Source organism: Oncorhynchus masou, chromosome 13, assembly GCF_036934945.1.
Source record: "Oncorhynchus masou masou isolate Uvic2021 chromosome 13, UVic_Omas_1.1, whole genome shotgun sequence".
NCBI classification, from domain to species: Eukaryota; Metazoa; Chordata; class Actinopteri; order Salmoniformes; family Salmonidae; genus Oncorhynchus; species Oncorhynchus masou.
The window spans coordinates 48,479,731-48,507,329 of record NC_088224.1 but is presented as its reverse complement, the minus strand read 5'-3'; the positions used below and the strand labels follow the sequence as shown (position 1 = coordinate 48,507,329).

At 43.0% G+C, this 27,599-nt stretch overlaps 1 protein-coding gene across 2 annotated transcripts in view; it reads right to left on the bottom strand.

Moving 5' to 3' along the window:
* atg16l1 (ATG16 autophagy related 16-like 1 (S. cerevisiae)) overlaps positions 1-25,321 on the bottom strand; it is a 55,434-nt gene extending 30,113 nt beyond the window's left edge. For both annotated transcript variants that reach the window (XM_064984119.1, XM_064984120.1), the window contains exons 1-6: positions 25,033-25,321; positions 20,571-20,682; positions 20,339-20,432; positions 19,872-19,977; positions 11,306-11,379; positions 367-618 (exon numbers count right to left, since the gene is read on the bottom strand). In XM_064984119.1, coding sequence (XP_064840191.1) covers positions 367-618; positions 11,306-11,379; positions 19,872-19,977; positions 20,339-20,432; positions 20,571-20,676 — 632 coding nt within the window. In that variant the 5' untranslated portion in view covers positions 20,677-20,682; positions 25,033-25,321. The remainder of the gene's footprint in view (positions 1-366; positions 619-11,305; positions 11,380-19,871; positions 19,978-20,338; positions 20,433-20,570; positions 20,683-25,032) is intronic.
* Positions 25,322-27,599: the final 2,278 nt, after the last annotated feature.

Genomic DNA, 27,599 nt, shown 5'->3' with positions numbered 1-27,599 from the left:
AAAATACAAAAAGTACTAAAATTGCATGCAGGCCACTTGGGGGCAACTAGAAGAGTGATCCCTGAGCCACAGCTGGGTCTCCAAGCCTTCTCAGCGCCAGGCCAGCCACCCAGTTGCTCTATGCACCCTCATCACACTAGGATATGATACAATTAGAGCAGAGTCAAGCTGTGACGCCCTGGTTCACTCACTTGTAGGTTCGGTTTCTGTAAAATATGGAGTGCTAAAGCTTGGAATAAATAAAATGTGACTCAGTGACAAGACAAAGTTGTTTTCCTCAAGAAATAGAATATGCTTCATATTTTGTTTCGTTGCCATGATACTTCCTGGTATCGTGATACCCGGTATCAGGACAACCCCACTCACTTGCAGTCTTTCTCATTTTCCGCATTGAGCTTGTTGGCCTCTTGGGATTTCTCAGCCATCCAGCGCGACACCAACTCCTGGTTGTCATCGGTGGTGCGCCGCAGCTTCTCCTCCAGGGCACCGAAGGTGATCTGCAGTGCGTCGTACTCATCCTTCAGCGTCTGGTTAGCCTGCTCCAGGTCCTGCAGCTGTCCACGCAGCTCCCGGCACTCTCCCTCCAGCTCGGCAATCTGCCGCTGGTACTCCTGCATCCTGGCAGATGAGATTGGCAGAAAAATGTAATCGTATCAGGGGGAAAAGGAGGAAAGACGATTTGGGATGGTCAGTTGCAATGTCGAATAATCTAATCTATACCGAACAAAAATATAAAACAATAAAAAGTTAGTTCATAAGCAAATCCTTTCACATGACTTGGAATACAGAAATGCATAGTTGGTCACCTTAATAAAAAAGGTAGGTAGGTGCTTGAAACAGAAAACCAGTCCGTATCTGGTGTGACCACCATTTGCCTCACCCAGCGCGACATCTCCTTAGCATAGAGTTGATCAGGCTTTTGATTGAGGCCTGTGGAATGTCCCACTCCTCTTCAATGGCTATGCAACTTTGCTATGCAATATTGGCAGGAACTGGAACATGCTGTTGTACACATTGATTCAGAACAGCCTTTCTTAAAAATTTGGGTCGCAACGTGTTTGAGTAAATGTATAATTATTATTTCATTAATTAGACCAAGTGCAACTGTGCTCCCTGTTCAGTGTGCTCTGCTTAGCAGCGGTGCCTCTGCTCAGCTTGGCAGCTAAGCGAGTGGGAGGGAGATGTGCTTCACCGGATCTTTTTTTGGCAGTTCTCTTGAAGATCACTCCGCAACCCATTAACCGCAGCGCTGTCGTTCAGCAGAAGGTAGGCTGTCTGCCACACACCATCACTCACCGCTGTCATCGAATTGACTCAAGCTAGCCAGAAGTTCTGACTGAGATCAATCGTTTTGAAACACAAATACAGCGATGAGTTTCTCACTCTTGGTTTCATACAAACATTGACAAATAACGAGGAGCACCCACAATGTGTTTTGTGTGGAGAAGTGCTTAGTAATGGGTCTCTTAAACAAATAAATAAAAATTAAAAGTCCTGACCAAACATCCACAGCATGACAGTAAACCCCAGTCTGATCATTGCAATGTGATACACAAAGTAGCAACAGTGTGCTTTGGGACCATGTGGACGCCTCTGAGCGGTTGGGTAGGCTGTTTGGAGTGTTCGAGGTCCTAAATCCAGCCGGTTGGACACCAAAGCGGGCTGACATGCTGTGTGAAGGCAAAGCTCCTGGAAGGCTGGCTGGACCAGCATAGGAGAGTTGAGCATAGTTCAGTGTGTATGTGTTGCGCTCTTTTACCAAGTTGTAAAAGCAAGTAGAGCAAAAACTGGCAACTCTTCAGTTGACTAATGTAGCTGGCAGGGCAACTGCTGTTTAACCTCTTGAATCTAGGGGGCACTTTTCATTTTTGAAAAAATAACATCCCCAAAATAAACAGCTATTTTGTCAGGACAAGATGCTAGAATATGCATATAAATGACAGCTTAGGATAGAAAACACTAAAGCTTCCAAAACTGTAAAAATGTATTGTCTGAGTATAACAGAACTGATTTTGCAGGCGAAAGCCTGAGAAAAATCCAATCAGGAAGGGACTTTTATTTAGAAAGCTCTGCGTTCCAATGCGTCCCTATTGAGCAGTGAATGAGATAACTATATTCCTTTTTCTATGGCTTCCCTAATGTGTCTGGTGTCACAATACATAGTTTCAGGCTTTTATTTTGAAAAATGAGCCTGAACGTCAAAATTGCGTCAGTAGTCAGCTGAAGTCAGTGTTTTGTGCGTAAAACAGAGGTAGCCATTTTTCCTCCCGGTCCAAGTGAAAAGCCAACTGTCCAGGTTGATATATTATCGGATATTTTAAAAACACCTTGAGGATTGTCCCAAGATGGCGTAGCAGAAAGACGTGTCCCATATATATATATATATATATGTCTTTTTTCGTTACATATTTTTCTTAACATATCTTTTAAAACATTTTGCTAAACCTCAGCTTCCAAATACTCTCCTGCAACCCGCCTCACCCAATGTAGCTATTTTTCCTAAGTATTTATATTTACTTCGGAACCGGAACCCCTCAACTGAAGCTAGCCAGCTAACTACCAGCTATGCTAGCGGTCTTCAGCTAACCGGTCATCAGCTAACCTTTAGCTCGGAAAGCTCTCGCCAGTTCGAACAACGCGACTCTCACCAGAGCATAACGGACCTATTTATTTTTATCCCCGGATTCCCACCGCAAACGGAACATCTTTCAGCTGGATCTTCACAACTAGCTATCTTGCTAAACCGCAACCCCGGATGATTACTCCTGGCTAGCGTTTCCACCCACTTAGCTTGAAGCTAGCCCGGCCAGAGCCCCTGTGCTTCCACCGTAGCATACTCCTGGGCTACAATACCTACCACCGTAGCATACTCCTGGGCTACAATACCCGGACCCACGACCGGTCTATCGATGTCACCGCATGAAGAGGAATAAACAGACTCACCCCATCGTGACGTCCCCCAAAGGCTAACTCTCTAGCCCCTGCTATCTCCTTGCTTGCTATTTCGGCCTGCTAACTGCCAGCTTGTTTAGCCCCGGTCCGCTAACTGCTACCTTGTTTAGCCCCGGCCTACTAACTGTTAGCTTGTTAGCACAGGCCTGCTAACCGTCTGAATCGCCACATCCCAAACACTCACTGGACCCATATTTACTCTCTTTTCGATTTTTAATTTGTTTATACCTTCCGGTAATCTGCCTCACCCAATGTGATACAGAATCGCTATTATTTTTAATTTTTAGAACACACTCAAGAACCTCCAGAAGCTAACCAGCTAACTAGCTACAAGCTATTTAGTCATTGTTAGTTTTTAACCTGGATAACACTCAATCCAGTTTCCCTGCCCCCTGGACACTGATCACTTGGCTACATAGCTGATGCACGCTGGACTGCCCATTAATCACGGTACTCCATTCTGCTTGTTTATGTTTTATCTGTCGGCCCCGTTGCCTAGTCAACGCCATTTTACCTGCTGTTGTGCTAGCTGATTAGCTGTTGTCTCACCTACTGTTTCAGCTAGCTTTCCCAATTCAACACCTGTGATTACTGTATGCCTCGCTGTATGTCTCTCTCAAATGTCAATATGCCTTGTATACTGTTGTTCAGGTTAGTTATCATTGTTTTAGTTCACAATGGAGCCCCTAGTTCCACTCTTCATACCCCTGATACCTCCTTTGTCCCACCTCCCACACATGCGGTGACCTCACCCATTACAACCAGCATGTCCAGAGATACAACCTCTCATCATCACCCAGTGCCTGGGCTTACCTCCGCTGTACCCGCACCCCTGTCTGTGCATTATGACCTGAATATATTCCACCATGCCCAGAAACCTGCTCCTCTTATTCTCTATCCCCCATGCTCTAAGCAACCAGTTTTGATAGCCTTTAGCCGCACCCTCATACTACTCCTTCTCTGTTCCGCGGGTGATGTGGAGGTACACCCAGGCCCTGCATGTCCCCAGGCACCCTCATTTGTTGACTTCTGTGATCGAAAAAGCCTTGGTTTCATGCATGTCAACATCAGAAGCCTCCTCCCTAAGTTTGTTTTACTCACTGCTTTAGCACACTCTGCTAACCCTGATGTCCTTGCCGTGTCTTGAGTCCTGGCTCAAGAAGGCCACCAAAAATTCAGAGATTTTCATACCCAACTATAACATCTTCCGTCAAGATAGAACTGCCAAAGGGGGAGGAGTTGCAGTCTACTGCAGAGATTGCCTGCAAAGTAATTTCATACTTTCCAGGTCCATACCCAAACAGTTCGAACTACTAATTTTGAAAATTACTCTCCAGAAATAAGTCTCTCACTGTTGCCGCCTGCTACCGACCCCCCTCAGCTCCCAGCTGTGCCCTGGACACCATTTGTGAATTGATCGCCCCCCATCAGGCTTCAGAGTTTGTTCTTTTAGGTGACCTAAACTGGGATATGCTTAACACCCCGGCAGTCCTACAATCTAAGCTAGATGCCCTCAATCTCACACAAATCATCAAGGAACCCACCAGGTACAACCCTAACTCTGTAAACAAGGGCATCCTCATAGACGTCATCCTAACCAACTGGCCCTCCAAATACACCTCCGCTGTCTTCAACCAGGATCTCAGCGATCACTGCCTCATTGCCTGTATCCGCTACGGAGCCGCAGTCAAACGACCACCCCTCATCACTGTCAAACGCTCCCTAAAACACTTCTGTGAGCAGGCCTTTCTAATCGACCTGGCCCGGGTATCCTGGAAGGACATTGACCTCATCCCGTCAGTTGAGGATGCCTGGTCATTCTTTAAAAGTAACTTCCTCACCATTTTAGATAAGCATGCTCCGTTCAAAAAAATGCAGAACTAAGAACAGATACAGCCCTTTGTTCACTCCAGACCTGACTGCCCTCGACCAGCACAAAAACATCCTGTGGCGGACTGCAATAGCATCGAATAGTCCCCGCGATATGCAACTGTTCAGGGAAGTCAGGAACCAATACACGCAGTCAGTCAGGAAAGCTAAGGCCAGCTTCTTCAGGCAGAAGTTTGCATCCTGTAGCTCCAACTCCAAAAAGTTCTGGGACACTGAAGTCCATGGAGAACAAAGAGCACCTCCTCCCAGCTGCCCACTGCACTGAGGCTAGGTAACACGGTCACCACCGATAAATCCATGATTATCGAAAACTTCAACAAGCATTTCTCAACGGCTGGCCATGCCTTCCGCCTGGCTAATCCAACCTCGGCCAACAGCTCTGCCCCCCCCGCAGTTCCTCGCCCAAGCCCCTCCAGGTTCTACTTTACCCAAATCCAGATAGCAGATGTTCTGAAAGAGCTGCAAAACCTGGGCCCGTACAAATCAGCTGGGCTTGACAATCTGGACCCTCTATTTCTGAAACTAACCGCCGCCATTGTCGCAACCCCTATTACCAGCCTGTTCAACCTCTCATATCGTCTGAGATCCCCAAGGATTGGAAAGCTGCCGCAGTCATCCTCCTTAAAGGCGGAGACACCCTGGACCCAATCTGTTACAGACTTATATCCATCCTGCCCTGCCTATCTAAGGTCTTCGAAAGCCAAGTCAACAAACAGGTCACTGACCATCTCGAATCCCACCGTACCTTCTCCGCTGTGCAATCTGGTTTCCGAGCCGGTCACGGGTGCACCTCAGCCACACTCAAGGTACTAAACGATATCATAACCGCCATCGATAAAAGACAGTACTGTGCAGCCGTCTTCATCAACCTTGCCAAGGCTTTCGACTCTGTCAATCACCATATTCTTATCGGCAGACTCAGTAGCCTCGGTTTTTCAGATGACTGCCTTGCCTGGTTCACCAACTACTTTGCAGACAGAGTGCAGTGTGTCAAATCGGAGGGCATGCTGTCCGGTCCTCTGGCAGTCTATATGGGGGTGCCACAGGGTTCAATTCTCGGGCCGACTCTTTTCTCTGTATATATCAATGATGTTGCTCTTGCTGCGGGCGATTCCCTGATCCACCTCTACGCAGACGACACCATTCTATATACTTTCGGCCCGTCCTTGGACACTGTGCTATCTAACCTCCAAACGAGCTTCAATGCTATACAACACTCCTTCCGTGGCCTCCAACTGCTCTTAAATGCTAATAAAACCAAATGCATGCTTTTCAACCGATCGCTGCCTGCACCCGCATGCCCGACGAGCATCACCACCCTGGATGGTTCCGACCTTGAATATGTGGACATCTATAAGTACCTAGGTGTCTGGCTAGACTGTAAACTCTCCTTTCAGACTCATAAACATCTCCAATCGAAAATCAAATCGGCTTTCTATTCCGCAACAAAGCCTCCTTCACTCACGCCGCCAAACTTACCCTAGTAAAACTGACTATCCTACCGATCCTCGACTTCGGCGATGTCATCTACAAAATTGCTTCCAACACTCTACTCAGCAAACTGGATGCAGTTTATCACAGTGCCATCCGTTTTGTCACTAAAGCACCTTATACCACCCACCACTGCGACTTGTATGCTCTAGTCGGCTGGCCCTCGCTACATATTCGTCGCCAGACCCACTGGCTCCAGGTCATCTACAAGTCCATGCTAGGTAAAGCTCCGCCTTATCTCAGTTCACTGGTCACGATGGCAACACCCATCCGTAGCACGCGCTCCAGCAGGTGTATCTCACTGATCATCCCTAAAGCCAACACCTCATTTGGCCGCCTTTCGTTCCAGTACTCTGCTGCCTGTGACTGGAACAAATTGCAAAAATCCCTGAAGTTGGAGACTTATCTCCCTCACCAACTTCAAACATCTGCTATCTGAGCAGCTAACCGATCGCCGCAGCTGTACATAGTCTACTGGTAAATAGCCCACCCATTTTCACCTACCTCATCCCCATACTGTTTTTATTTATTTACTTTTCTGCACACCAATATCTCTACCTGTACATGACCATCTGATCATTTATCACTCCAGTGTTAATCTGCAAAATTGTAATTATTTGCCTACCTCCTCATGCCTTTTGCACACATTGTATATAGACTCCCCTTTTTTTCTACTGTGTTATTGACTTTTTAATTGTTTACTCCATGTGTAACTCTGTGTTGTCTGTTCACACTGCTATGCTTTATCTTGGCCAGGTCGCAGTTGCAAATGAGAACTTGTTCTCAACTAGCCTACCTGGTTAAATAAAGGTGAAATAAAAAAATAAAAAAAATTGATTATAAACAACGTTTGCCATGTTTGTCAATATTATGGAGCTAAATTTGGAATATTTTTCGGCGTTGTTGTGACCGCAATTTCTGGTCGATTTCTCAGCCCAACTTGAACAAATGAGCCATTTCACCTACAAAAATAATATTTTTGGAAAAAAAGGAACATTTGCTATCTAACTGGGAGTCTCGTGAGTGAAAACATCCAAAGCTCAAAGGTAAACAATTTAATATCTTTCCTGATTTGTGACCAGGTTGGCTGCTGCTAGCTAGTCATAATTCTATGCTATCGATAAACTTACAGAAATGCTCTTCTTGCTTTGGCTGTAAAGCATATTTTCAAAATCTGAGATGACAGGGTGATTAACAAAAGGCTAAGCTGTGTTTCAATATATTTCACTTGTGATTTCATGAAAAGGAATATTTTCTAGTAATATTTATGTCAGTTGAGGATTACGCTCCCGGGCCCAGGATGTGTAGTAATCAAGAGGTTAAGGCAGGTGCGACAAACCTCCAAAGTTGATTTCCAAACTGTATGAAGGTTTGTTTTTTGATGACAGAAAACCAGTAAAACAAAAAAATGTGAGGAAGACCTGGAAGAAGCTATTGATGATTAAGAGTTAAAAGATATGAACATGACTGGAGATTCAAACATATCTTAGACAAATTACTATATAGTTTAAAACCAGCCATAGAAAGAACTACATGCCAGTGAAACGGAATTACATGGATTCAGAAATGTCTTTCCTGCTGAGGTGTAAAACACAAAAAGGGGACACATTTGCATATGTTATGATCTTGTGAAGGCTGGCTGAATTCTTTCAAAGAGTATGTTATTTTATCTCAACATGCCTACAAATTCTCCCTTTTCCTTAGTTTCTTCAGATAAGCAAACAAAACCATGAAACCAAGCACTTATAGCAGCTAAGTAATGCATGTCCATTAATTGGACGGTTGGTTATCCTCAGGAAATGTCAAGTTAAGTATCACTAGCTTTGATTTACTACAAGATTAAGGGTAAACTGGGCAACTGTCATAAGGTCTGGAGGCCTTATATGGAATACAGTTAGAATAAAGGAGTCTGTATTGAAAACATGCCCATGTCAGGGGAAATACCCATTTAGGCAATCCCTAGCTGCTGGGCTGCTCAGTCCTGGTGGTCTGCTGTTGTGGGTTGTCACCGGCATTGGCCTAACACACCCAAAACTAGTAAATGAATGTTTCACTAAGATCCTAAAGCGGAGTTGGGGCACTGAAGTGTGGTAAACCCCTAGGGACAGGACGGGGCAACCCAGCTATAGTGTGCAAGTAAAAATAGGTGTACATTACTGTTTGTCCTGTGAGATTAATTGATGAAATTGCTGTTTGTGTTTTAAATGTATATTTGAGTAGTATGTGGGCTATTTATAAAATTGTAACCTTTTCATTGATAATTAAAACATTTTAAGGTGGGAACTGGGGAGGAAATTGAATTGGGTTGGAGTTGAGCTATTGACTAGGCTGGTGGGGGGTGCAGGCAGCTCAGGCTTGCTGGTCAGTCTGGCTGAAATTTGATGGAGAGGATGTCTTAAAGTCTGTAGTTTGTTAGTCTAATGGTGCAACAATATTTATTACCAAATTAACTATGATCGAGTTCAGTCTTCTTAATCAGTTAAACATATTTAATAATGATATCTTCTAAACCACTTCTAAAACCAAAATGGCGCCCCTGGCTTCAGGAAACAGTGCTTCAACAATGGAATAGTAAGTCAGCTCTCAAGGTATTGTTGTCATTCTATAACAGGTGATGATTATGTAAGCAGAAATAAGGGATTACAATACAGTGAGTTTCTTTTTCAAACAATCACCTTGTACACAACTAGCTAGCTAACGTTAACCAACGCAAGCTAGCTTAAAAAAAAAAAAAAAAACTTACTGCAACCCTAAGTAACAGTACAGATGAAAAAAAATCCAGGCCTACTTAACATCTTACTGTTGAAAACACGTCTAGGTTGGAATTGTTGCTGTTAAAATAAAAGTAATAATTTTTATTCTGAACTGGAATAAACTGAAGCAATATGCATTTTGGAGACAACACTCACAGTTCTGGGTTGGTCATCTACTGGTACAGCAGGAAGCAGTCTCCTGCCTGCCTGAGATGGCAGTAGATGTTCTGATCAAGTTTGGCACCACATACCTATACAAGTCAGTGTTCTCAACTCTTGAATTCTTAAAAAACAAGTACAAGGCCTCCTGAGTGGTACAGCGGTCGAAGGCACTGTATTGCAGTGCTTGAGGCACCGCTACAGACCCGGGTTCGATCCCAGGCTGTGTCACAGCCAGCCATGACCGGGAGACGCATGAGGCAGCACACAATTGTCCCAGTACCGTCCGGACTAGGGGAGAGATTTCCTTGTCCAATCACGCTCTAGTGACTCCTTGTGGCGGAACGGGCGCCTGCACGCTGACTTCGATCGACAGCTGACAGCGTTTCCTCTGACACATTGGTGCGGCTGGCTTCCGGGTAAAGCGATCAGTATGTCAAGAAGCAATGCGGCATAGCAGGGATGCATTTCAGAGGACGCATGGCTCTCAACCTTTTTTTGTCTCTCCCGAGTTGGAACAAGGGGGGGGGGGGGGTGGTAATAATGTGCTTTTACCCCTTTAGAAGTACAGAATGCTGCATATGACGTCAGGGTTGCAGTCAAAAACAGCAGCCAGAATAGACCTGCTTGTTTAAAAAGTCAACCAGCCAAACTCTCATTAGGATTGCGTGTTTGTGTTTTCTGGTCTACACCCGTGTGATGTGATCAGATTACTACATTTCATATAAAAATGGTATTTTAACAGTCACAGTTCTGACCTATACTTTTTTTCAACAATCATTTCTAAACTAAGATGTACAATAGGCCTGACCATTTTTCATCTGTATTGTTACTTAGGCTTGCACTATTAAAAACTTAGCTTGTGTTTTCTATTAGACATGTGTGATGTGATCAAATCAGTTTATTCCTGTTCAGAATTTATATTATATATTGTATTTTAACAGCAACAGTTCAAACCTAGACAGATATGCAAGAGTTTTTAAATGGGGATCAAACATGAATAGCTATTTATGAGTATTAGGTTATTGTTGTCGTCTATATTGCATTTGTTTTTGGCGTTAGGGCAATGTAATGTACCCATATTTACATATAGTTGCAGGTCTTCCTGGTTCCCAGGAAAACAGAATTTCTAGTTTGGGTCCCAGGCTGAAAAGGTTTAAGAACCCCAGAGCATCCCAAACAGCCTCAATGGGTAACACGTCTGGTGAGTATGCAGGCCATGGAAGAACTGGGACAGTTTCAGCTTCCAGGAATAGTGTACAGATCCTTGCGACGTGCATGATCATGCTGAAAAGTGGTGGCGGAGGATGAATGACGTAGGGCCTGACAAAGGGCCTGAGGATCTCATTATGGTCTCTGTGCATTGAAATTGACATCGATAAAATGCAAGTGTGTTTGTTGGCTATAGCTTATTCATGCCTAAACCATAACCCCAACATGGGGCACTCCGTTCACATCAGCAAACTGCTCGTCCACACGATACCATAGACGTGGTCTGTTGTGAAGCCGGTTTGACGTACTGCCAAATTCTAAAACATTGAGGCGATTTATGGCGGAGAAATTAACACTCAACTCTGGCAACAGCTCTGGTGGACATTCCTGCAGTCAGCATGCCAATTGCATTCTCCCTTACCTTCTGACATCTGTGGCATTACAAAACTGCACATTTTACAGTGGCCTTGTGTCACCAGCACAAGGTGCATCAGTGTAATGATCATGCTGTTTAATCAGCTTCTTGATATGCCCCGTGTCAGGTGGATGGATTATCTTGGCAAAGGAGAAATCCTCACTAACTGGGATGGAAACATTTGTGCAAATGAGAGAAATAACCGGGGCACGTATGGACATTTTCTGGGAACTTTCATTTCAACTCATGAAACACCCCATTGTTCAGTGTAAATAGGATGGTCAGAAATCCCTGATTTATCAGGAAGAAACCATACCTCTGGTTCATGGGAACGACATCAGTAGGTAACAATATAGCAAATAGCTGGAGTGTTGGAAAGTACAAAAAGTCCCAATCAAGCACAGAGACTAAATAACATGTAGAGTAAACTCACTTGGCCTCATTGTGCTGAATCTCCTTGTCCTTCTGCTGAATCTGGTGGTTCAGCTCAATCACACTCTGGGCCAGCTATATGAAAGCAGAGCAAGAGAGAAGAGCAAGACATTCAGTCAAAAACATCCGCAACTGATAGTTACAAAACAAACCCAATTATAAACAAATGGAAAGTCAAGGTCTTAAATCCAGACCGTGCTCCAAATTACAGTCGCAGACATTTTAAGACTTATTTGAATCAAATTAAATAGCCAACCAACAGTCGTATGCTCTTCAGATATTGTCTAGTAAATAAAGTCATTTGAGCAACAAGCTTACTTTGAAATCACAGCTAGCCACATGGTTAACACAAAACTTATACACATTTCACCCCTTCGATCGATCATGACTCATGATCAGTCCTTTATTTCCAGCCATCAGTCACCGCATCTTTGGGGACAGGGCTACATAAGTCTTGTGAGTTATAAGGCAATGAGGCCAATGACAAAGTCAAAAACAATGGAGCCTTTGATTCTGGTCCTCTGTCCCACTCCTGCCCCATACACAGTGATTTAGTGGAGGGTGTACACAGGGGTGCGCCACATACCCACTTTTTCAGTTGCCATTGCATATAATCACTTCATGCCGGAGAATACAGTATTACCGGAATACAAGGGGCGCTATTTCTATTTTTTGACACATAACAAATTTAGGCAACAGGGATCTTGAGCCAGGAGGGGATTGAATGTTTGAAGTAACCAAGAAACTTGATCTTGACATCTAGCCACTTAGCTAAACCAAATGCATAGCTGGAGCACTGAGCATGATATCATTTGACATCTTAAGATTTTAGTTACTCTTAACTTATTATAAAGCAGTGGCATAGCACATGCCCCTCTTTATAACTGGGAACTTCTGACTCAGTTTGGACTGCCTCAATTACCAGTCAAACGTTTGGACGCCTACTTATTCCAGGGTTTTTCTATATTTTTACTATTTTCTACATTGTAGACTAATAGTGAAGACAATTATACACACATGTCGCCGGAGAGGATGGCTGCAGTTTTACGGGCTCCTAACCACCTGTGCTATTTTGTTGCATTGTTTGTAACTCATTTTGTACATAATGTTGCTGATACCACTTATGACTGAAAAGAGCTTACGGACATCAGAACAGCGATCACTCACCTCGAACTGGAAGAAGATTTTATCTTTAAAGACTAAAAAGTGAACTATAAACTGGACGATCTACAATTAAAAAGAGTATCCTAACAAAGGTATATTAAACACTAATATCTTACATTTCACCGAGACGTGGCTGAACGACGACACGGATAATATAGAGCTGGCTGGCTTCTCCGTGCATCAGCAGGACTGAGCAGCTACGTCTGGTAAATCGAGGGCAGGTTATTTGGCAACTGCTGGTACTCGATGTTTAATACTGAAGAAGTCTCGCGGTATTGCTCACCTGAGGTAGAATACCTCAAGACAATTTACCAAGAGAGTTCACATCCATATTATTCTTAGCCATCAATTAAAACACCACAAACCGATGCTAAGATCACTCAGCGAGTTGTACAAGGCCATAAGCAAACAAGAAAATCCGTTTTACCTCATTTCTACCAGCATGTCAAGTTTAACCAGAGAGGAAGAGAAAAAAAACAACTCTAGAAAACCTTTACACCAAAACAGAGCTGTCCTTCACCCTCCATTTGACAAATCTGACCCTAATTCTATCCTCCTGATTACAATCCCCAACAAAAGCAGGAGGTACTAATGACTCGCTCAATACTGAAGTGGTCAGATGGTGCGGATGCTACTTTAATGTTTTACTAGCACAGATTGGAATATGTACCGGGATTCATCCAATGGCATTGAGGAGTATACCACCTCAGTCATCGGCTTCAACAATAAGTGCATCGACGCCATCATCCCCACAGTGACTGCACGTACATAACCCAACCAGAAGCGATGTTTTACAGGCAACATCCGCATCGAGCTAAAGGTTACAGCTGCCGCTTTCAAGAAGCGGGATACTTATCCGGACACTTAAAAGAAATCCTGCTATGCCCTCAGACAAACCATCAAACTGGCAGTGTCAATACAGGACTAAGACTGCATCCTACTACACCGGCTCTGACGCTCGTGTGATGTGGGAGGGCTTGAAAAATATTACTGACTACAAAAGGGAAAGCCCGCTGCGAGCTGCCCAGTGACACGAGCCTACCAGACGAGCAAAAAGCCTTTTATGCTCGCTTCGAGGCAAGCAACACTGAAGCATGCACGTGAGCATCAGCTGTTCTGGATGACTGTGTGATCACGCTCCATAGCCGATGTGAGGGAGACCTTTAAACAGGTCAACATTCAAAGACTCGGGGCCAGACGGATTACTGGGACGTGTACTCAAAGCATGCGCAGACCAATTGGCAAGTGTCTTCACTGACATTTTTCAACCTCTCCCTGACCAAGTCTATTACAGGCCAGCATAGTCCCTGTAAAGCTGATATTTTGGTTAGAAGACTTCCATGCTGACCAGACTGCATGCATCACGTAGTCTGCCCCCCCCCCCCACACAGGTTGAAATATTAAAAAGTGAACCAATTATATTAATTTGGGGAAAGGTCAAAAAGCATTAAACATTTATGGCAATTTAGCTAGCTAGCTTGCTGTTGCTAGCTAATTTATCCTGGGATATAAACATTGGGTTGTTAACATTTCAGGTAAACTAAGTTCTCTACGCCGACAATTTATACACTGACGTCAATACAAATGTGTTCGAAAATCAAAAACTTGATGAGAACCTAGGAGCTCATTTTGCACCACAATTCTATAGGCTATGCAAAAGAACGAGAAAACAGTGATGGCCTGTACTAAAGAGGATCCCATCAGCTTTCTATAGGCTAGGCCTACTATATTTATTTCTCAACGTTCCTAATATTAAGCACATTGTTAATCTTTACAACAGGAGTATAGTCTACCTGGCTGGCATGAAAATGAACCACGGGAAAAGCATCCTCCATTCACTGTAAGCACATAGATGAAATGCATTTTCCCCGCTACCCCAGTTTCAAGACATGCATGATAATGGTATTTTAGGAAAGTATTCAATGCTTTGACTTCTTCCACATTGCTATGTTACAGCAGTACTCTAAAACGGATTAAATATTTTAAAAAGTCCTCAGCAATCTACACATAATACCCCATAATTGCAAAGTAAAAACAAATGTAGAAATTTCAGCTAATTTAGTAATAGTAAACAGAAATACCTTACACAGTGGGGCAACAAAAATATTTAGTCAGCCACCAATTGTGCAAGTTCTCCCACTTAAAAAGATGAGACCTGTAATTTTCCTCATAGGTACACTTCAACTATGACAGACAAAATGAGGAAAAGAAAATCCAGAAAATCACATTGTAGGATTTTTAATTAATTGATTTGCAAATTATGGTGGAAAATACATATTTGGTCACCTACAATCAAGCTAGATTTCTGGCTCTCACAGACCTGTAACTTTTCAAGAGGCTCATCTGTCCTCCACTCGTTACCAGTTTTACTGGCACCTGTTTTGAAATTGTTATCAGTATGAAAGACACCTGTCCACAACCTCAAACAGTCACACTCCAAACTCCACTATGGCCAAGGACCAAAGAGCTGTCAAAGGACACCAGAAACAAAAATTGTAGACCTGCACCAGGCTGGGAAGACTGAATCTGCAATAGGTAAGCAGATCGGTTTGAAGAAATCAACTGTGGGAGCAATTATTAGGAAATGGAAGACATACAAGACCACTGATAATCTCCCTTGATCTGGGGCTCCACGCAAGATCTCACAAGAACGGTGAGCAAAAATCACAGAACCACACGGGGGGACCTAGTGAATGACCTGCAGAGAGCTGGGACCAAAGTAACAAAGTCTACCATCAGTAACACACTAAGCCGCCAGGGACTCAAATCCTGCAGTGCCAGACGTGTCCCCCTGCTTAAGCCAGTGCATGTCCAAGCCCATCTGAAGTTTGCTAGAGAGCATTTGGATGATCCAGAAGATTCTCCCAATGTCATATGGTCAGATGAAACCAAAATATAACTTTTTGGTAAAAACTCAACTCGTCGTGTTTGGAGGACAAAGAATGCTGAGTTGCATCCAAAGAACACCATACCTACTGTGAAGCATGGGGGTGGAAACATCATGCTTTGGGCCTGTTTTTCTGCAAAGGGACCAGGATGACTGATCCGTGTAAAGGAAAGAATGAACGGGGCCATGTATCGTGAGATTAAGTGAAAACCTCCTTCCATCAGAAAGGGCATTGAAGATGAAACATGGATGGGTCTTTCAGCATGACAATGATCCCAAACACACCGCCCGGGCAACGAAGGAGTGGCTTCGTAAGAAGCATTTCAAGGTCCTAGAGTGGCCTAGCCAGTCTCCAGAACTCAACCCCATAGAAAATCTTTGAAGGGAGTTGAAAGTCCATGTTGCCCAGCAACAGCCCCAAAACACCATTGTGCAACTTCTCCCACTTAAAAAGATGAGGCCTGTAATTTATCATAGGTACACATCACTGCTCCTAGAGGAGATCTGCATGGAGGAATGGGCCAAAATACCAGAAACGGTGTGTGAAAACCTCGTCAAATGTTTTTTTGTTATTGACCAAATAATTATTTTCCACCATAATTTGCAAATCAATTAAAAATCCTACAATGTGCTTTTCTAGATATTTTTTCTCATTTTGTCTGTCACAGTTGAAGTGTACCTATGAGGAAAATTACAGGTCTCTCATCTTTTTAAGTGGGAGAACTTGCACAATTGGTGGCCGACTAAATCCTTTTTTGCCCCACTAAGTATTCAGACCCTTTCCTACGAGACTCAATTTAGCTCCGGTGCATCCTGTTTACATTGATCATCTTTGAGACGTTTCGACAACTTGATTGGAGTCCACCGGTGTTAAATTCAATTGACTGGACATTATTTGGTAAGGCACACACCTGTCTGTATAAGGTACCAGGGTTGATAGTGCATGTCAGAGCAAAAACCAAGCCACAAGGTCAAAGGAAGTCTGTAAAGCGCCGAGACAGGATTGTGTCGGCACAGATCTGGGGAAGGGTACCAAAACACTTCTACAGCATTGAAGGTCCCCAAGAACACAGTGGCCTCCATTCTTAAATGGAAGAAGTTGGAACCACCAAGACTCTTCCTAGAGCTGGCCGCCGGCCAAATTGAGCAATCGGTTGACAAGGGCCTTGGTCTGGGAGGTTCCCAAGAACCCGATGGTCACTCCGACAGAGCTCCAGAATGACTCTGTGGAGATGGTTGTCCTTCTGGAAGGTTCTCCCATATCTGAAGCACTCTAAGCAGTTGATGTTACTCTTCAATAAAAACAGACCCCAAAGCAAATCAGGGGGAGGAAAATAAGTTTATTCAAAGAGAACAAAATCTTGTGGGAGGTAGATGTTCATTCTCCCCTGTGCTTCTCTTCTGTGATTCTCTCCACAGAACAAAGGGACAGGATGTTGTTTTTTAACCCAGCCCTAGCCTGTGATTGACCAATTAGAATTTCTTGCAATAAAACTGGGTCAATGGCCAAATTACAAGTATACTATTTCAGGTTCAACATAAACAATTTGGACCAATGATAACTTGCCATGTAGCTATGAGTCCAGGACTGAAATTCCTCCCATATCTCTGACCCATTGATCATTAATCCCCCATTACAGACAAACAACTAATTCCATTGATCTTAATACTCTTGAATATTTGTCCTCTTGACCTTTGGTACTGTGCATTGTGTATGTATCTTCAAAATATTCTTACAACTCCACCAAATCAGGCCTTTATGGTAGAGTGGCCAGACGGAAGCCACTCAGTAAAAGGCACATGACAGCCTGCTCAAAATTTGGCAAAAAGCACCTTGACACTCAGACCATGAGAAGCAGATTTTCTGGCCTGATAAAACCAAGATTGAACTCTTTGGCCTGAATGCAAAGCATCACGTCTGGAGGAAACCTGGCACGGTGAAGCATGGCGGTGGCATCATCATGCTGTGGGGATGTTTTTCAGACGCATGGACTGGGAGACCAGTCAGGGTCAAGGCAAAGATGAACAGAGCAAAGTACAGAAAGATCCTTGATGAAATCCTGATCCAGAGCGCTCAGGACCTTGGAAGGTGAACCTTCGTCCCAGCCTAACAGGAACAACGACCCTAAGCACACAGTCAAGATAACGCAGGAGTGGCTTCGGGACAAGTTTCTGAATGTCCTTGAGTGGCCCAGCCAGCGCCCGGACGTGAACCCGATTCAACATCTCTGAAGAGACCTGAAAATAGCTGTGCAGTGATGCTCCACATCCAACCTGACAGAGCTTGAGGATCTGCAGATAACAGTGGGAGAAACTCCCAAAATACAGGTGCGCCAAGACTGTAGCATCATACCCAAGACTCAAGGCTGTAATCAATGCCAAAGGTGATTCAACAAAGTACTGAGTAAACGGTCTGAATATTTAGGTAAATGTGATATTTCAGTTCTAAAAACCTGTTTTTGCCTTGTCATTATGGGGTAGTGTGTGTAGATTGGATTAAATTGTTCCCCCCCCTCATTCTAGAATAAGGCTGTAACAAAATTTGTAACAATTTTTTTTTTTTTTTTTTTTTTTTTTAAGAGTCTGAATACTTTCCGAATGCACATTTTTAAATTTGGGGTCTGCTTGATCTATACATTTTTTTTTAATGGAGATTCTGAACTCTCATGGTTTACTTTGGCCTTAGTTGGTGATGTTGATCACTTTTACTAGATTTATGACATATTTTAGCCTCTCTCCCTAATATCTTGACACACACCGCCTCATTGTCGGCGGGGACCTCCGTGAAGGCAAAAACTCTTTCTACATTCATGACCCAAATGGGTTGTGTTGATCCATGGTGCGTCCACCACCCGGTAACATTGCACTTCAACTTTTCTCATGTTGATCAAGTCTACTCGCGCATAGACTACTTTTTAGATCGAACCTTTCTCACCGCAGTTGAGACTACAGAATATTCTGCTATAGTAATTTCAGACCTTACGCCCAAAATAATGCCTAAGCTTTAACTTCGAACACAAGAAATTAGAATTGAAGATTTAACAGGACCATATTGTCTAACAAAGAATTCTGTGACTATCTCAACCAACAGATGTATTCATGACGACACCTCTCCCTCTTCTTTAGGATACTTCCAAAGGTGTATTACGGGGAAAGAATTTCTTACAATGCGCAAAAATGGTCAAACAAAGAACTGAAACTTCAAGAACTACTGGACTCAATCCTGGCACAAGACCACCAATATACAACTTCACCATTCCCTGAATTATACACAGAGGCTAAAACTTCAAACTCCATTTAACCTGCTTTCTACTGAAAGCAGAGTTTGTTGCAATGAACAAAGGGGAGTACTTCGAAAATGGTGACAAGGCCAGCCTCCTGTTGGCACACCAACTTAAAAAGCCAGTCACCTTATTTCTCAGGTATATGACTCGTCCCATAAAATTACAAGTGATCCCTCTAATATTAATACAACTTGTAATTTTATTCCAACTTCCACAAATCCAAAACACCATCAGATAATACAGCTATGGACAACTTTAGATATTCCATCCATTGATATCCAAGTTATGGACATGAGTAAAGTTCTGGATAACCCTCGGCATCTAGATGAAATAAAATGGTCTGAAGGTAACGCAAAGTGGTAAGGCCACAGGCCCTGATGGCTTGCCCTTCCATTTATTATTCAAAGCCAATCAACTTGCCCCATTACTATGAGATATGTTCACCGACTCCGTATCACAAAGGTACGGCATGAATTATATCGTTATTTCTGGAGTTGTGTGTCGCGCCTGGCGGGATGAAATATGATAGTCTTTTTTTTGATGGGGTGCTGTCCTCAGATAATCATATGGTTTGCATTCGCCGTAAAGCCTTTTTGAAATATGACAGTGGCTGGATTAACAAGAAGTTGAGCTTTAATTTGACATATTGCATGTGTATTTTCAAAATGTTAAATATTTACAATTCTGTAGTTTGAATTTGGCGCCCTGCACTTTCACTGGAAATTGGTCAGGTAGCGTCCCATCTAGCCTAGAGAGGTTAAGCTATCTGTATTCCCAGTCTTGCGAAATCCATAGATTAGGGCCTAATTAATTTAATTCAATTCAATTGACCGAATTCCTTATGAACTTTTACTCAGTAAAATCTTTGAAATTGTTGACTGAGTATACATTTTTGTTCTGTGTATGAAGTGGTTAATTTAAACCAGTTCTATTTTTGCCTCAAACCGGGGCCAGTTTGTTTGAGAGGAAATGAGAAAGCAAGGATTTGGCATCTAGTAACATTTTCAGACACAGCCAAGGGGTGACCAACCCTCATTCTGGAGATCTACCCTCCAGATTTCTTCCCAAACCTAATTGAGCACACCCAATTCTACTAATTAGCTGCTCCCCAGAACCTCAATTAGCTGAGTCAGCTGTGCCAGGTTAGGGTCCGTACTAAAGCCTACAGTGTAGTTCTCCAGAGGAAGATTTGGGCTGGACGTTGGACGGGCAGGCACAATAAACAAGCTAACCTCGCCCCTTTTCTTATGAAGCTCTGTCAGCTCCTCCTGGTGCCTGATTCGCATCTGGGCCATCTCCTGCTGTAGGTTGTCGCTGCGACTCGAGTCTGCCCCCGGGCTGAGGAATCAAACACAAATGGTTATACAAGGTCACAAGCAAGGTTAGTGCTATCCGAGATTCTTGGGAAATCCCTACCCTAACACTTACCTTAACCGTTTCAACATCAGTGGTAACTAAGATTTGGACGTCCCAAGGATCACATTTAGACTCTCTCAAGCAAGGGATTTCTGGAACACCATCCAATCTAATGCAAACAACGGTTCTCTATAGCACCAATGCCCACTTCTAAATTGACCTCTATCCCCTATGTACTCAAGTAGATCTAAAAGGACTGGAGTGGATAGGTATAAGCAATAGGGTAGTAGCTTGATTTCGCAACACACAAACAAGTACAAAGGTCAAATCCGGGGAGGCCTACCTGCCGTCATGTCTGTTCTGAAAGTCATATTTGTCCGACTGGTATCTCTCTGAAAGAACAGCCTGTAGATCGGACTTCTCCAAGAGACGGTTATCTGAGACAAACACAAAAAGGAACTTTATTTAAATAAATAAAAACACACTTTCTGGGATACCTGCACAGGCAGCAGAACTAAAAAGCATCTTCACATCAATAGCATCTTGAGCACTGAGATATGGTATGTGGCTCTAACATTGGTGGATGATCTCCTCGAAGGCCTGCCTCTGCACACGGTCCCTCTGCTTCAGCTGCTCTCCGACATGCCTCTTCCATGAACACTCCACACGACGTTCTGCCATCACCACCTGCACACACCCACCAAAAAGTTAATACATCCGTCACCCCGTCTCGTGAACCCATTTCAAGAGAAATGACTGGCAAAAGCATCTAGGCACACCACGGCTTTCAATATTAAGTAATAATATATCAAGTAAAGCCAAGTCTAAGAATAAATGGGCAAGGCGAGTACTGCTTCATCCTTGTTAGAATAAATTCATGTTCCATTTGATTATGAAATCTTTCAAAATGCCATACATGCTGACCAAACCGCTCACATGCATATGGATTTCGTACCCCCATACCAGACACGATCAGGAGATTCAGGTCAAAATTTCAAAACAAACCCCGAATTATATTAATTTGGGGACAGGTCAAAAAGCATAAGACTTAGGCAATTTAGTTAGCGAGCTTGCTGTTGCTAGCTAATTTGTCCTGGGGTATGACATTGGGTTGTTATTTTACCTGAAATGCACAAATGTCCTCAACTCCGACAATTAATCCACAGATAAAAACAGTAAACCGATCTCGTTTCTCGTCATCGCTCCTCCTTCAGGCTTCTTATTTTGGACTTAATATGGCGGTTGGCAACCAACTAAAGCATTACTACAACCTACCGGAGTGTGGACGTCATCTTTTGCATATACCTATCCACTCCAATCCTTTCAGATCTACTCGAGTGCCTAGGGGATAGAGGTTAACTTAGAAGTGGGCATTGGTGTTATAAGAAGCGTTGTTTGCATTACAGGGTCAGGAAATCACCCATGATAGAATATGCTCAGAAAAACCAATGAAATGAGGCCGGACATGTAGCGCGTTGCGTGTCACAAAAAGAACGGATTTCGATTTCAGCGCCGGGCCACCCGGACGCTCGCTGATGACCGCGAGTAGCGTGGGTGCAATGACTGCGAAATAAATGTACACATGCAAGCAATTCAACGCGTCCGGTCTGGTCAGCATGTTATGTTAGGTGGAATATATCAATACAATTTCAAAAATAAAAAAAAACATGGACGAGAGCCAGAGAGGCGAAGCGACAGGGTTTACTAAGCCCAAAAATCAGTCCACGAAAATAAGAGTTTCTGTATGGTGGTTAATGAGTGTCAGATTAAGTCAACAAAAAAATGGAATTGCTCATTTGATCTAATAGAAGTTTAGTAATGGTTAGGTTGTTAAGAATGCACTGATGTGGACGAACATAGCATTTTGTCAACGGAATAAATGTACATAGAGTTGTGACTGTTGTTCACACAGGTACAGTTGAAGTCAAAAGTTAACAAGGAATTTGTGGAGTAAGTGTTAACAAACCAAAGTTTTCGCAAGTCGGTTAGGACATCTACTTTGTGCATGACAAGAAATGTGTCCAACAATTGTTTGCAGACAGATTATTTCACTGTGTCACAATTCCAGTGGGTCAGAAGTTTAAATACCTTAAGTTAAAGGCACAGTCAACTCAGTGTATAGAGGGCAGCATCTCCACTTTTGGAAAAAATAGCATGCCCAATTTCAACTTCCTGCTACTCATGCCAAGAATATAAGATATGCATATTATTAGTAGATTTGAACAGAAAACACTGAAGTTTCTAAAACTGCTTGAATCATGTCTGTGAGTATAACAGAACTTATGTAGCGGGCAAAACCCGAGGACGAACCGTTCAGAATTGTTTTTGGTTTTTTAAGTCTGTCTGTTCAGGGAGTTCTCATTGGGAAACAATTTCTTAGGCACTTGTTTTCAGTTCCTACCACTTCCACTGGATGTCACCAGTCTTGGGTTGAGGTTATTCATTTGTGCAATGAAGTACGACCATCTAGGAAATGGGTAACACTGGTGAGAGTTGCGCAAGACGTGAAAGGTAGCTTGGTTTGTTATGTTCCTGTATTGAACAGAGACCATGATTTGATTGAATATTAACATTTAAAAATAACTAAAGTTGTATCACAAAAGTAGTTTGAAATATTTTGGCAAAGTTTATAGGCAACTTTTGAAATAATTTGTAGTGACATTGCGTTTTTTTCTGGATCAAACGCTTCAAATAAAATGGACATTTGGATATATATGGACGGAATTAATCGAACAAAAGGACCAATTGTGATGTTTATGGGTCATATTGGAGTGCCGACAAAAGAAGCTCGTCAAAGGTACGGCATGTTTTATATTTTATTTCTGCGTTTTGTGGAGCGCCTGCAGGGTTGAAATATGCTACTCTTTGTTTACTGTTGTGCTATCAGATAATAGCTTCTTATGCTTTCGCCGAAAAGCCTTTTTAAAATCTGACATGTGTGATTTAATGAAAGTTTGATTTATATAATTTTATTTGAATTTGCCACACAGCATATTCCCTGCCTTTTGGCCAAGAGGGACGCAAGCCTCCCTAATACCATAAGAAATTAAACAGCTTGGAAAATTCCAGAAAATGATGTCATGGCTTTAGAAGCTTCTGATTGGCTAATTGACATAATTTGAGTCAATTGGAGGGGTACCTGTGGGTGTATTTCAAGGCCTACCTTCAAACTCAGTACCTCAGATCATTTGAAAATTAAATAAAATCAGCCAAGGACTCAGGAAAAAAACATTTGTAGGCCTCCACAGGTCTGGGTCATTACATTTCCATACGCCTGAAGGTGCCACGTTCACCTGTACAAACACCATGAGACCATGCAGCCATCATACCACTCAGGAAGGATATGCTTTCTGTATCCTAGAGATGAACATACTTGTGTGAAAAGCGCAAATCAATCACAGCAAAATTACCTTGTGAAGATGCTGGAGGAAACCGGTACAAAAGTATCTATATCCACAGTAAAACGAGTCTTATATCAACATAACCTGAAAGACCGCTCAGCAAGGAAGAAGCCACTGCTCCAAAACCGTCATAATAAACCAGACTACGGTTTGCAACTGCACATGGGGACAAAGATAGCACTTTTTGGAGAAATGTCCTCTGGTCTGATGAAAAAAAAAAAAACTGTTTGGCCATAATGCCCATGGTTATGTTTGGAGGAAAAAGGGGGAGGCCTGCAAGCTGAAAAACGCCATCCCAACCGTGAAGCATGGAGGTTGCAGCATCATGTTGTGGGGGTGCTTTGCTGCAGGAGGGACTGGTGCATTTTACAAAATAGATGGCGGCATGAGGTATGAAAATTATGTGGATTTATTGAAGCAACATGTCAAGATCGGAGGGTAAGGGCCATTCCCCCCAGAAATGTCCAGGAACTTCAAGGTGCCTTGGTGGAAGATTGGGGTAACACCTCACAGCAAGAACTGGCAATTCTGGTGCAGTCCATGAGGAGGAGATTCACGGCAGTACTTAATGCAACTGGTGGCCACACCAGATACTGACTTACTTTTGATTTGGACCCCCCACCCTTTGTTCAGGGACACATTCAATTTCTGTTGGTCACATGTCTATGGAAGTTGTTCAGTTTGTGTCTCAGTTGTTGAATCATATGTTCATACACATATTTACAGATGTTAAGTTTGCTGAAAATAAACAGTTGACAGTGAGAGGACGTGTATTTTTTTGCTGAGTTTAGGTAGGGGCAAAGTGACAACAGCATAGATATGATAGTAGCAGCATCATGTGTGAAAGTGTGAGGCATCAGTATGCATGTGTGCAGGCTCATGTAGTGTGTGTGTGGTGGGGTGTTAGTATGTGCAAGTGTGTGGGTAGAGTCCAGTGTGTGTGCGTAAAGTAGGTAAAATAGTGAGAGAAAAAAGGGTAAATGCGAGCAGTCCGGGTAGCCATTTCATTCGCTATTTAGCAGTCTCATGGCTTGGGGTAGAAGCTGTTAGGGTACTGTTGGTTCCAATTGCCATGAGGTAGCAGAGAGAACAGTCTATGGCTTGGGTGACTTGAGTCTGAAAAATGTTGGGCCTTCCTCTAACACAGCCTGGTAAATTAGAAGTCTTGGATGGCAGAGAGCTCGGCTTGTTAAATCATTTACAAGAGCAGTAACAACGTCATGTGGTGTTGGTGAAAGGCATAGCCTTCCGATTGACTGCGCAAGCAAGTACTATACACAATCATAAACAGCGAATTAACCTGTCAACTTCGAAGATTATGGTAGCCCGCTCTGGTCTAGCTAGGAGCTTGTTAGCAAGCTAACGTTAGCTAGCTAAATTTACGACACAAATGCCTCCTACATTAACTAGCTAGTAGCCAGCTAGTTAAAAATACCTAACGTTAGTTTGTGTAGCTAATGTTTTCTAGCTAACGATACATGTAGTTTTAATTTTACAAATTCGTACGTTACGTCTGTAGTACGACAAGCTAGCTAGCAGGCTATCTGCTAACGCTAGCTTGCAAGCTATGTAGCGATGTTTTCAAACACAGTCATTAGCTAGCGTGATAAATAGCATCATGGAAATGTTAACTTACGTTAGCTAGCGTAGATAGTTCCACATCCACTCAGATCATGACATTTAGTAGTTTTCAGCTGCTTACTTGTGCGAAATTGGCGTTGGTTGATCTTTTGAAAAAAAGTTTTCCTATTTAAACCACATGGCTAGCTTGTGATACCTAACAGCCAGGTAGCGAATTAAGATAGTCGATATTCATCAGCGGAGACGAGAGCCAAAACTATTTATAAAATAAACAGAAAATCATCTCGGATTGCACATTTTGGTCACAAACAACCAGGTGTAGGTACTGCTTCTTCTTCTGTGGGTTTTATGGCGGACTACATCCCAAAAATATGTATTGGCGCCACCAACTGGACGGGTTTTTTTTTTAAAAAGGGGGAAATAATTTAATCCATACATGATAGAGAAACTAACTTAATCCACCCAAATAAAAATTGTAAATTGACCAAAACTCTCACTTCTTCCTTCTTTCAAATCTCCATATCTCCCTTCTCAGGCTGTAGGATCTGAGAGGGTGGTACGGCTTGTGAAAATATTCCATATAACCAGTAGCGTGCCGTGGTTCTGGGGCCTGAGCCTTCAGTGAAGTCCTACACAGTCCCACCCGAATTAATCCACCTCTTATTACCATCATTATGATGCCATGGCTCTAGACACTATACATTTAGACAGAAACGCAGTATAACCAGGCGTTGCTTCACCTTGAAATTGACATTTTTATTCAGAGAATTGCAGGGGAAGAGTACAATATCTTTTCATTGTGCAGCTTCGTTGCCCTGCGCGCTTGTTCGTTGAGCTGTAGATCCACTCGGGTGTCCCCAAAAGTTTTCAAAAGCACCGTTGTTTGTAAGTGCCCAGCCGTACTTTGGTGTCTCGTTGATGCCTTGGTTAGACAACTCAGGTTTGCAAAGCCAGTGTGGCTCCAAACACCAAATCGATCACTTGCAAATAATAGGCATTCCCAGCAGTAGTTTGCAGTGCTTCTCGGAGCCTGTCTTTGTAGCATCGGCTTTGTAGCGTCGGCGTCTACCTCTCCTGACAATGACTAACTTTTCTTGAAAAGTTTGTCTTGAGAATGGCGTTATAATTATATCCTCGACCAAATCGATATCTTCTCCTTCCGCCATTGTGGGTTGAAAAAACAGCTTAGTAGTAATTTGTTGATCAGTTTCCTAGTTCAGTTTCCTAGTTCTGAGACCTGCCCATATAGGACCTGCCTCTCAATATTGGTAATCCAATCAAAAGACGTGCAGGCACTACGCCTGCGAGCTGGCTCCTGTGTAACACTGGAGTCAGCCAGCAGGCGTACAATAGCCAACTCTAAAGCTGATTGGTTGACACTAAATTTTAATTACCATTCACTTTAAGCTACAAGCGCCCGCACTGTTGATTCTGAAGGCCCGAGGGCAGATTTTAGACCCCTGGCAACACATGATGGCTGAATATGATTGGATAAAATATCTAACATAAAGACCAGCCCTCCAAATCTCAACCTGGGGCTGGAAGCAGTGCAACCAAGAGGAACGGTATGAAATGAAGAGTGTAACTCTTACTCTGGGGAATAATTTAATACATATTTGTGGGAAAATATATTTAAAAAATAAATTTATTCTGATGATGTTTAGGCCAGCAGAGAAGGCCTTGCTGGCCCTGACGGCCCACCACTGCATATAACTCCTCCACCGAGAAACCTCTCCGGCACATCCACAATAATACTATTTTCCTGGACCTTCTCTCCACCTTGGCAGTGCCATTAATCACCATAGTTATAAAGGCCACAAAGTCTACCTTCTTAACCTTTGAAATATCAGGGTTCTGCTGATGAAAGGCAACCCCTGCAGCCAGTGGCGTTTCTAGCTTGTATGGCTCCTTGGGCGACCTCCGACCCCTTCAGCCCCCCTCAGACATTTGGAACAACACAAATAAATTATCATAACATTTATAACACACATATATATGTATTTATATATATATATATATATATATATATATATATATATATATATATATATATACAAAAATAAGACTCAGATAGCAAAAATAAGTAAAAAAGACATAGAAACAAATTTGTGTTGATTTGGCACTCGAGCATCAATACGTTACCCATCCCCCAACACTGTCAACGAAGACTCAAGACTAAACCAATTCACCTTGGTGGTGTGCAGACTGGTTTTATATTATTCCTAATGATTCCGCACAAACCAGAAAAAAATCCAACAATATGTCTATGAAACTATGAATGTGAATGAAACTATGACCTTCCCAGGCAGTAGCCTTTCTAGCTCACAAATTAGAATCATGGCGCCCACTCTGTCAAGGTTAATTGACCCACAGTCCCACATTGTGACATGATATCATTGACGTGACGTGCAAATGAGCGATAGAAAACCGATCACGCAAATGTCACCATTCCGTATTTTTTTGTGCGGGCGCCCTGTCCCGCCCCCGGCAAGTTGCCGCCCTGGGCGGCTGCCCATGTCGCCTCTACCACTGCCTGCAGCCTGCAATGAAGGCCTATCCACCACCATGGACACATCAGGAGCACCATTCAAACCCTCAACCCTTTTAACAGCTGCTGCATAT